At 36.9% G+C, this 12,058-nt stretch overlaps 1 protein-coding gene across 9 annotated transcripts in view; it reads left to right on the forward strand.

Moving 5' to 3' along the window:
• LOC129725242 (protein O-mannosyl-transferase TMTC1-like) overlaps positions 1–12,058 on the forward strand; it is a 577,063-nt gene that overhangs the window by 477,780 nt on the left and 87,225 nt on the right. For all 9 annotated transcript variants that reach the window (XM_055680803.1, XM_055680807.1, XM_055680804.1 and 6 more), the window contains 2 exons: positions 9,617–9,937; positions 10,018–10,207. In XM_055680803.1, coding sequence (XP_055536778.1) covers positions 9,617–9,937; positions 10,018–10,207 — 511 coding nt within the window. The remainder of the gene's footprint in view (positions 1–9,616; positions 9,938–10,017; positions 10,208–12,058) is intronic.

Here is a 12,058-nt window from a genome sequence, read left to right on the forward strand (position 1 = left end):
TAACACTGCATTTTACAGCAATACTTTCTTCGTACGGGCAATTACCCTTTGGAATCTACTTCCGAATGAAATTAAAACAATTGAAACAACGAAAAGATTCCGTTTCGTATGTGAAAGCTGGCTAAATGAATGGTATTAGCATGAGTTGTTGGATTGTTGAGTGATGGTCAGGGTAACATGTATAGTAAGTTTTTTTTTTGTTCAAGTAATTAAGTTTAATCTAAAGTTTATTGAGTTTAATGTGTTTATTGAGTTAAAATTGCGATTGTAGAAATTTAAAAGGTTGACCCTTACTCTACATGTATAAATTGGAGAATAAACAAGAATAAACAAGGTGGTACTACATGTTTTATCTTTAAAATCTTATTTATTATTTCTACTTTTTCGGCTTTTCTCACTTTCACATATAAATGAAAATATATTGGAAGTTTATATTGCTATCATTTTCCAACGTAGGACAACGACTATCTGAAAATTAGGTGCTTAATTCGAAAATCGATAGGAAAAGGTGAAATAGTACGGTCGTCTCGTGCCGGGTTTCACCCGTATATCTGGCGGCTGTTAAGTGGGTAGTGGGTAGCTGCTGAAGTGCAAAAAATGACTGGAAATTCAGCCCAGAGTAACCAGAAAACAAGAATCATCGGAACCTGGCACTTTTAGGTGCTCCAAAGTGTTGTAGCTAATTTTGGAATTCATTTTCCGACCACGGCAGGTGCAGCTTCGAAAAATGTTTTATTTTCCTTGCATTTCCTGCGGTTTTCTTGCCTGTGGTCCGAATGAAACTACACTAATATGTATGTCACCACACACTTGTCATTGATAATGATATTCAATCCAAAAATCATATGTAAATAATGTCTAATTGATTATTGAGAAACCTTACATTTTTTGCCTTTCTCCTAGAAAGGTATAGCAATCACTTGCAAAACCGAAAGTATAAAAGTGCTCCAAAGGGCCGAATGGCATTTTCTGGATGTGTGTGTGTGTGTGTGTGTGTGTATGTGTGTGTGTGTGTGTATGTGCAGATTTTTATTCTCACTCATTTTTCTCAGAAATGGCTGAACCGATTTTCATGAAATTAATTGCAAATGAAAGGTATTATTGCCCCATAAGACCCTATTGAATTTTATTGTAATCGGATTTTTAGTTTAGAGGTTATGTTTTAAAATGTTAAAATCATGAAACATCATTATCTCTAAAGCCACACCACCGATTTGAACAAAATTAGTTTCAAATGAACGGGCTACCTGAAAAACCCTTAACTTTTGAATTTTATAAAGATTGAATTCGTGGTTCAAAAGTTATGAAAAGAAACGTGTTCTGACTCACTCATGTTTCTCAGAGATGGCTGTACCGATTTTCAGAAAATCAAAGTCAATTGGAAGTTCTTATTGCCCCATAAGACCCTATTGATTTGTTTTGCAGTCGGACTATTACTTTGCCTGTTATGTTTAAAAATGTGAAGTCCAGCTATGCAAAAGAACATATTCCGAAGACTACTTGGACTCACTCACTTTTCTCAGAGATGGCCGACCCGATTTCCACAAAATTAGTGTCAAATGAATGGTCTAGCTGCCTCAGAAGACCCTATTGAATTATACTGTAATCGAACTGTAACTTCGTTTGTAATGTGCCGACTTGTGAAAATCACGAAATTTCATTATCTCAGAAACTACACTACCGATTTGATTAATATTATTGGATGAGCGGGCTAGTTAAGGGTTAACTGATGAATTATGATTGAACACGTGGTTTCAAAGTTTGGCTGCCCTACACGTTCCCATTTCATTTGATTATAATCGAACTTAAGCAACCGTTATGTATTAAATTGTTAATAAAACAACGAAAGTCTGTTATCTCAAAGATTACATGACTTATTTGAACATAACTAGTGTCATACGAACGAGTCATCTCTCAAACTTACAAATAACAAACTTCATAACAATTTGATATGTGGCTCAAAAGTTATTGAAAGAAGAGAAATTCAGAGACGATTTAAAACTATACCTGCTTTGATCGATATATGTGGCCTCAACATAATTTAAATGTGGTGTCGTACTATTTGAACGTTCCAAGTTCATTGATTTCTTGCGGTTTGTTTGAAGTCTGCAAATGCACGACGAATCGGCCATAGGATATGATCAAAGTCAAATAACAAATCGTTTGAAATGATTGGTTTTATCGAAATGACAACATCCTCGACTTTTGGCTTCTGTACATCGCCTGAATTCTGAATATATTCATATAGGGTGATATTCTGTCTTTATCAGCAGACTTTCTGGCATCAATCTGACACCGGAAATACCCATATTGGGAGGTATTTTTGGTTGTTTTCCAGAAACTAAAAGTGGTCGTCTTCAAATTCAAAATAGTGTCCAGGGTCAATGTTTGGTTTCTATGCAACATCACGTTTACGGAAATATCCATATTGAGTATTATTCGGTCATTTCCGACTGTTGCCTATAAGTTACCATTTAGCAATTCAAAATGGTGCCTGAGGTCAATTGTTAGCTCCTTGCATCGCTCTGGTTCCAGAGATACTCATATTGGATAGTATTTGTTTGTTTTAGGCTGTTTTTCACAAACCGGTAGTCGCCATCTTGGATTTCTAAATGGTATTTAGAAAACTGGTTAAAGAAAAACTCATATTGGGTGATATTTGGTCACTTTGGACTGTTTTTCAGAAGCCGAAAGTCGTCATTCTGGACTTTAAAATTGCCTGTGAAATCAATTTCTGTCATCTGGGCGTAATCTTGGTTCCGAAAACATTCATATTGAATGGTAATTGGTCATTTCTGGCTGTTTGCCAGACACCGGAAGTCACCATCTTAAAATTCAAGATTGTGTCTGTGATCAATTTTTAGCTTCTGTGCATCTTTCTGGTTCCAGAAATAGTAATATTTAATGGGAATCTTCCAGTTCAGGCTGTTTTCCAGAAACCGGAAGTTGCTATCTTACAATTCAAAATGTTGTCTGAAGTCGATTTGTGGCTCCAGTGCATCATTACGGTTCCGGAAATACCCATTGGTATTTGGTCATTTGCTGCTGTTTTTCCGACACTGGAAGTCGCCATTTTGGATTTCATAATGGCATTTGGAGACAATTTCTGGATTTTGAACGGTATACTGGTTAAAGAAAAACTCATATTGGGTGGTATTTGGTCATTTTCTGCTGTTTTAAGAAGCCGAAAGTCGCCATCTTAGAATTTAAAATGCTATCTGTGGTCGATTTTAGCTCCTGTGTATTATTCTAGATCCGGATATTATTATATTGGGTGAAAATCGACCATTTTCGGCTGTTTTCCAGAAACCGGAAGTTGCCATCTTACAATCCAAAATGTTGTCTGAGGTCGATTATGGAACATATTTGTTACCTCTAAAAACATTCACATGCCAAATTTGGTTCCATTTAGTAGATTAGTTCGCGAGATGTGCAAAAATTTGTGAAGAAACATGTACTTCCAGAAGAGGGAGGGGCGTCAAACCATCATGGATATATTTGATACCTCTAAAAATATTTACATACCAAATTTGGTTGTATTTTCTTGATTGGTTCTTGAGCTGTGCGAAATTTTTGTTTCATTTTCAGGGGATCCCTTCCTTATAGAAGAGGGAGTCGGATTTCAAACCATTATGTACATATTTGTTACCACTAAAAACATTTACCTGCCAAATTTTGTTCCATTTGGTTGATTAGTTCTCGAGATGTGCACAAATTTGTGTTTCATCCAACTATTATGGACATATTAGTTACCCCTTAAAACATCCACATGCCAAATTCGGTTTCATTTGCTTGGTTTGTTCTTGAGTTGTGCAGAAATGTATGTTTCATTTGTATTGGACCCCTCCTTTCCAGAAGAGAGAGGGGTCTCAAACTATCATAGGAACCTTTATCGGGACCAAAAACCCCTACATACAAATTTTCACGTCGATCGGTTCGGTAGTTTTCGAGCCTATATGGATCAGACAGACAGACAGACTTGACTGCATTTTTATATGTAAAGATTACAACATCAATATTTTAGAACCTGAAGAGTGAATATACATTTATTGAATTGAAGCGTTCATGTAAATCTATTTTTACAAATAAAAAATTGAGTGAGAAAGGCTGGGTCTGACCGCTAGGTGGATTAATTTAGGTTTTTTAATATTGAGGTTCTTCATTACTGTTTATAAGGGTACCAATAAAATTTCCGCGAAAAATTTTGCTTTTCAATTCCCTCATGCGAAATTTCACCTCAATCGGACTTCGACCTGTGAAGCCTCAAGAAGTCAAAATTTCACTTTTTTGACCGATGAAAAAATTCACAGAAATTATCAATTTGAAATTTTCGGAATCAATTTTTTTACACACTGTCTTAGCATAAATTTTTAAGATCTGGTGTTGTCGAAAAACAAAAATTCTCAAAAAAAATAAAACAAAAACAACTTTTACAGCACCAGATCTCGACGATTCATGTATTTCAAAGACATTTGGCATAAGGAAAATCGATATCGGAAATTTCATGCTTATTCATTATCGGCCAGAAAAGTGAAACTTCGACAGTTCTGAGAAACCATTTCGAGAAGTCCAATTACTAATGCTATTTTAATCTTCAAAACCTTTGCCAGAGGCTTGTAATACATAAGTCTCCGTGCGTGCAGAGAAAAGAGTGACCGCACGGAATCAAATCTGTTAGATTGATTGTATAAATTCTAATTTTCTACCCGGATAGAAAAAGTTCTCTTTTTCGATTTTTTCCTTGTCATTCTGTAGCTTTTTAATTGTGGGCTCTGTTTCTGTCACCTATACTGCCGCGCATAGCAAAGTCAGTCCCACTTGCATTTTCAGTAAAATTGAGTTGTTACGCGTAAATGGTAGCTAATAATGCATAGTTTCGTAACAATGGATGAACTCAACAACTTTGTTCTGAAAAACTGCTGGAAAACATCTAAACATATTATCCCATCTCGTAAAAAGCAATGTTATCAAATCATATAAAAACGCGTTTTTCTCGGCTTGCTGAAAATGCAGGTGGGACTGACATGCTATGCGCGGCAGTATAGGTACCAAGAACTTAATCGCTACTCTTTTTTTTTTTCGTCGTCCACTCATTTCGCTATAATGCGGACATCGTTGTTTCTCCCACGGAAATTATTCGAAGTTTATTGACCATTGACTAAACTACGCAACAGTTTATTTAAACAGTATGCGCGTTGCACGGTAAGCAGTATCCCTAAATATGGATAGAAAACACTTCATCTCTTGCATCTCTCCTGTTCTCTCTCTTCAATATTCCAATATACCGTACTCACATCTCCACTACAACGCGAGCCATATTGAGAGTGAGCGATGTGAGCGCACCAAACCAGTCCAAATTTTTTTTTTTCGTCAGCTCTTTCATAATATTTTTCCTTTATTACTATAACATTCAACTACTTCAATCCAAAATTCGCCCAGACACTAGAAAAATAATAAAATAAAATGATTTTTTGTAGAAAAGCAGCTTGAAAGTTTTGCTGCCGCAGTTTGCCACGGTTGTGACTACATCCAAAACCTAGGTAAAAAACTGCAAAACTGCTTTAGTAAGAAATGCGATAGCAGGTTTTTTTACTCAATTTTTTTAAACTTGAAATTTTATCTAAGATTTAATTTAATTAAAACCAGAATACTCCATTGATATTGCGATATCGACATTAATCCGTGAAGGATAAAATATAGATATGGGCAAAAATCACATATTTTTTGAATTACGGAATATTTTCGGTTCATGGTTGTATACGTTATTTTGAGTGCATGATTTATGTTTCATATCGGTAAGGATTCAAGCGCTGGCGAAAATCTGATTTAAAAACACAGTATGCAGCCGCCAAGAGCCTGAATTTAGGCTAGTCCAAATCGATTTTTCAGGTCAGCAATATCAATCAAACTGCTCAAGAGAAGAGTAACTAAATAATTAAAGTTAATGATAAAAAAATAGTCGAGAAAAAACGAATCATAATCAATAAAATCATCTTTTTATTTTCATAGATACAATAGTTACCATTTATTTTGAAAAGGTAATTGTCAAAAAAAAAACTTCTAGATGAAGTATTATTTTTATCGAAGAAAATAATTGTTGAATCAGGAAGAGCTGATGATGAATCTGATAACAAATATTAAAATAAAGAAAAAGAAGACGAAGTTAATGATGATGAAAAAGAAGATGATGATTATTCTGTTTTGTAATGCTGTTTGAATGTTTATACAAAATCATTCACATTATAGCAAAATTTGATTATTTGAGGGTTCGTCTAAAAACTACGTAATATATTTCAGTAAGGAGGATGCCCAGCGGTATTCCTTGTGGTTAAAGATTATATAACTCTATTTAATAAAAAAGCAAGGGGAAAAGTTCCAAAAAATCATTAAAAATTGAATCACGTGCTTTCTGGGCGACCCCAAATGAAAAGTGGATGCCGAATTCGCACTCCAAAATTATGTAAAAACCATCTTTTTGTCGCATTTATCGAAACTTTTTTTGTTACCCAGTCTTTGAATGAAGTCGCCCCACTGTGTGCTGTTCTTCCTAACCGTTCCAGAGCCTCGGAAGCCTCAGAAAAAAATTAAGTTTATTCCTCAAAAATGTCGTAGCTCATGTTTTGCTCATAAAACCTCTGAGTAACAAGCGTTTTTCATGTAAAGTTTTCTTGGAAGTACCTACTATTAAATAGTCAAATTAAAAATGCCATTTAATTGTCCAAATGCAAATAAAACATATTTGCCAACACTGGCAATTAAAATTATTACAGTCAGGTATTTTTTTATGCGGGAGACAAACACCTCGTAAAAAAACCGCATAAAAACCGTGTTAATTCGAAAATCCACGTTAAAAAACTCTTTACTCAAAAGTAAAAAGTCCTTTGGAAAAAACCCGAGACGCTCTACGACCAGTATTTCAAATTGTCCTCCACGGTCATTCTGGATCCTTCAGAGGGCGGAGGGTTTATTCTATTTTATCTTTTACGCTTTAAACACTTGGGCCTTGTTGGTTCCCAACCAGCGTTGATTCGGAATTCGCGTATCATTTTTTGAATGAACGCGGTAACACGTAAAATAAAACCGCAGTAATTCAAAAATTCCGCGTAAAAAACATCCGTAAGAAAAAAATCTGACTGTATTCTTTCCGAATTCCTTGTCCTCTATATTTTTTGCTTTACGTAATTTGGATACCACGCTCTATGTCAATTGATATGAAATTTCCAGAAATCTGAGAAAGCTTACAGGAGCCAGAAAAAAATTGTCTTTATTTCCTAAAAAATGCTGGACTCGAGTTTTGCTCATAACACCTCTGAGTGATTAGTGTTCATCGGGTAAAATTTTCCCAGAAACTCGATGAACCTGTCATATTTGAATTCAAAATGTGTTTATTTGAGCTGGCTCACGGCCGACCGACCACACATTTCGTGGATTTAAGCTAGTAAAGTTACATAGAGAATCACCGTAAGATGGCTAATTTGGGATCAATTGACTATCTCCAAAGTACATTCCTTTTTTCACTGTGGTCTATGACCAGGCTTTGTTTTGCTCTTTTTTATATTAAAGCGAAAACGGTTTACTTCTCTCCTAACAACTGTGAGCTTATATTCAATGTGCATCACACCATCTGCTGTAGAGAGAGCGCAGAGTAATAGTTCCTCTGACGAAAAAACGCTCCTAATTTGACAGAGCAAAAACCCAGTGAAACTCTTGTAAATTGCTCATCCACGAACGCAAGAAAAGTGAAATAAATTGCTCGGCGATCAACTGAGCATTGCGTTACCGTTCTCATCGCTCTGGGGTGCGGCAAAAACAGTATAAAATCGAACTTTCTACGGAATACACACAAGGGTGGAACAAAAAATAAATGTTAGCTCCCATGCACTTTCCGTGTTCCTTATGGGTCCCATAACAACTGTGTAACTTTTCAGATCGATCGGTGAAACGCCTGATTTTTAAAGTTTCCATGCGACTTTATATGGGAAAATCCACTTTTTCAATACTTATTCTCTAGAGATGTAAAGTTGGCTCTTAAAAAAATATCAATATATGATATTTGTAGGAAATTTTCCTGGAAAGAACTCTTCTGAAGACCGTAAGGCGCTACAATGCTTGTAGAAACAGCTATTCACCCCAAACCGGTTAAATGTCTGACGGACGGCTCACCATTGAAATTTTCCAGCAACACTGCTACAGCATGCTGCTATTGCAAACTTGCTTAAGTATGAGAAATAATTTCGCGTGGAATTTATTTTCAAAGTGTGAAATAAGGTTATCCAACCTCTTAGGAAACTGCGGGCTTCAGGAAACTTGTTTACTGGATGAAATCAAAACTTTCTAAAAAGTAAGTATCGCGGGATATGTTAAGGTCAAAATACGAAGAATTATGTGCACAAGGACGGCACAGAAAGGTGAAATTCTGTTTATATCTCTCTCTCTCATCCGGAAATCTTTGACCTTATGAACAATTTTGTTGAATAGCACAGCTTTCTAGGAGGTCAGAGCCAGAAGATGACCATTACTTCAAAATACGAGGGATCGCGTGCACCCCAACACCACATAGCGACAGAGCTCCGTATTTAACTTTCAACTATCCAGAAGTCCTTAACCTTCTGAAAAACTTCACTGAAGACTGCAACTTTTTAAGTCGTCGGAAACACGAGATATCTGCTTGTTCCAGGTATTATTCAAACTGGGTGTTACGATACCCAGTGCAGTGATTTTACATTAATGGTAGGTAGTACAATTCACCTTTAACCGAGAACCGGTTAAACGAACAATTTAAATATGACTGCTTGTTTTCAAGGTTTTTAGCTTTTGCTTTTTTGGAAATTATCGTATTAGTTTTCTGGTAGTGTTCATGCTGCCGTGAGCGATGTGACTGATAAGCAAAATCCATTTCATCCTTAAAAAGAATTGTAGTTATCACTTTGTTTTAGTCGTTTCCTTTCAAACTCAATTCTTATTTTATTATCATAATTCAATGACAAATTATAACAATTCTCAGAGTACTTTCTTTAGAAAAGTTTACACTAACAGATGTACCAGCCCGTTTAAGATATCCCTTTCATTGAACATGCTAGATTAATAAACATTCCAAGAATTTTAAACTTACAAATTGTAAGATGATTAGTTCATCTTCCAACTTCACTTTTGTGATATCTTTCTACTAAAGTTGAAATCACTTCTCAATAGATTTTCGAGCCTTAAATATATTTTTGCCATTAGACAAGCATTTGCATTAAAAGATAGTATCCTTTGCTCTCATCTATATATCATCTCTCTGATCAATCGCTGGTTCACTCCTTTTCACCCTCATTCCCAAATATGAAAGTGAATTAAATTTATGGGATGTATTAAAAATAGAAAACTTTTAAACCTTATAACGCTCACGAATATTGACGGTGACTAATCAAAATCAATATGCAAAACAATGTTTCGCAATCGAGAAACATAACTGACAGTTACGCGCAAAATGTCTAACGGGTTCAGTCGATCATTCCGCAAAGTTTCGACCCATTTCCATTTTCACCAGAGCGAGCAGTAGTGTGTGCCTTTGACAGTATTCCGAAATCATTCAACCGCAATAATTCGATGCCGTTTTCCATTTCTCTTTCAGCCACAACGACGAACCGGACAGTAACTCCCTCTGGCTAAGCATCCTGTTCGGTGGACTGAGCATGCTGGCCAAGGAAACCGGCATTACGGTGTTTCTACTGAACGTTGCCTATGATGTGTACCGAAACTGGGCCTCGCTTAAAAAGACTATCCTACACGTGAGGTGGAGTGAAGAGACACACCAGTTTGGTCGTCGTGTCTCGCGGGTTTTGCTCTCCATGGGGGTCCTGCTGGCCGTGCGGTTGGCGCTACTGCAAGGTTCCCTGCCAAAATTTTCCCAACAGGATAACCCCACGGCTTTCCACCCGAATCTGTACGTTCGGTAAGTTCAACCAGCCGCTGTTTCATCTGTATCAAACATAAATTAACTCCGTTTTGTATCGTCTCGCTGCATTCCCACAGATTGCTGACGTTCTGCTACCTGGCCGCGTTCAATTGGTGGCTTCTGCTCTGCCCGTCGACACTCAGCCACGACTGGCAGATGGGTTCGATACCATTAGTCACATCAATAAGTGATCCTCGAAATTTACTCACGTTTATTGCGTTTTTTGCCGCCATACTGCTTGTCTGTCGGGGAATACTGGATTTCGAGGTAATTGAAATATCAATTATGTACTGCCACTGCTGCGGTTTCCCATGGAGTTTGTGCTACAGCATCGGAAACAGAAACCATTGATTCCCTGGGGAATTCGAATAAATTTGTCGACGTACGACGGAAACTGAATGAAACTACATCTGCTACTGGTACAAAACTAGTTCGTTCGATACTGCGAGGTTCGTGCCATAATCTATGCAAATTTAGATGAATGGTCAATATCGGTACGTTTGAATGATTTTCAAACAGTTTGTTGCACTCATCCTATCGGAAAGACAACTTTGGTTCACATTTCTGCTGAGGATATTCAATGCAGAACCCCTCATTTTCACGATACGATGATTGAGTCTTAGTATTAGTATATAGCAAACAAATCTTCATCATAATAAATCCGCAAGGCGGCCCATAAACTACTTGGCAACCAACGGCGATGGCCACTGTTATCTGTTCGTTTCGTTATCGCTAGGACTAGCCTCCTCTTTGCCGCATTTATTCACAGCTGGCTTCAGTAATCCGCCAATAAATGGCACATCGATAACCCGAAAGCTGACCATGTGAATCATCTTGACATCCGAGATTAACACACTAGAGCCTCTCGGTAAGCGTATCGCAGGATTCCTCACGTACGCACAGTTACTATCGTGACGTGCACGGTTCAGTACGGTTCGGTGCGCTTCGTACTGCGGTTGATTTGCCCCCGATATTGGAGTGAACGTGCCACTCTACTCGAAAAAAATTGTTATTAACTCATATTACTGCTGTTCAGTTTAACTGGTACTGCCTTTATGAGAATTTCATCAAAAACAATCTAGAGGAAGATTGTATTTAACCATGCGCCTCCACCGACTTTAACGAATGAGGGGCACAGTGGTTATTTATAATTTTGAGTTTAGATATTTTAGTTCTAAATGGAAAAAAATGTTAGGCGTTTGTATAAACTCTGTGTCTGTAAAAACAGATGAATAAAACGTCAATTTTTTCGCCTAATTTTTGATTTATTATTTGCATTACATTTTCAAAGTTCACAACAATTAAAATTCGTAGTTTTCAAAACAGCGTAGCAGGCAGCTCAAAGAATACTTATGTATCTTTAATAAATAGAAGTTGAGGCTGAACATTAATCTTTCTACATTCTTGCTCGGAAAGTTCGAGCCATTTTCCGAAGTCAACCATAAATTTGCAAATGCGTCCGATTTTTGTTATAAAAACAATCTTTTATTATTCACAACCGAGGCACCAGAAATCGAGCAAAAGAGCTGAGCGCCAGTGTAAATGCCTGACGCGGCCGGAGACTAATTTCATTTTATAAATTTACAGCTGCCCATTTCTACGCCGCGGGTTTTTGTTCTCTTTTCTGGTTCACTAGGGCATACGAGGCGATGATTTGGAGATACAAAATTAGCACAAAAAACGGCGTGGGCCTTGCCGGCGTCTGGCCGGAGCCGGAATGGTGCGACGAGAGATCATGCTGCTAACTTAAGGGCAAATTTTTATTCTGCTTCACTGTCGCAAATATTTATCATCAACGCGTTTCATATGAGCAGTCGGTTACAGAATCGCCTAGGAGATTGCTAATGAAATACGGAATGAAATTTGGAATATTTCATCTGAGTAACTGAATTGTGTTTAATATTATCAACTGCAGAAACGCACTGTATGGGGTAACCGTAAATTACACTCGAGGAAAATATTTGCTATCAAACTATTCATTGACACCCAGCATCATAGGTGGCGAAACCGTATAATTATTTTATAATCAAACCGAGTTAATATATTTTCCGTGAATATATTTATGCATAACTAATTATGCAGTAACTATCCTGGTTTACATCGGAGATAGTAATTCGA

Source organism: Wyeomyia smithii, chromosome 2 (genome assembly GCF_029784165.1).
Source record: "Wyeomyia smithii strain HCP4-BCI-WySm-NY-G18 chromosome 2, ASM2978416v1, whole genome shotgun sequence".
NCBI classification, from domain to species: Eukaryota; Metazoa; Arthropoda; class Insecta; order Diptera; family Culicidae; genus Wyeomyia; species Wyeomyia smithii.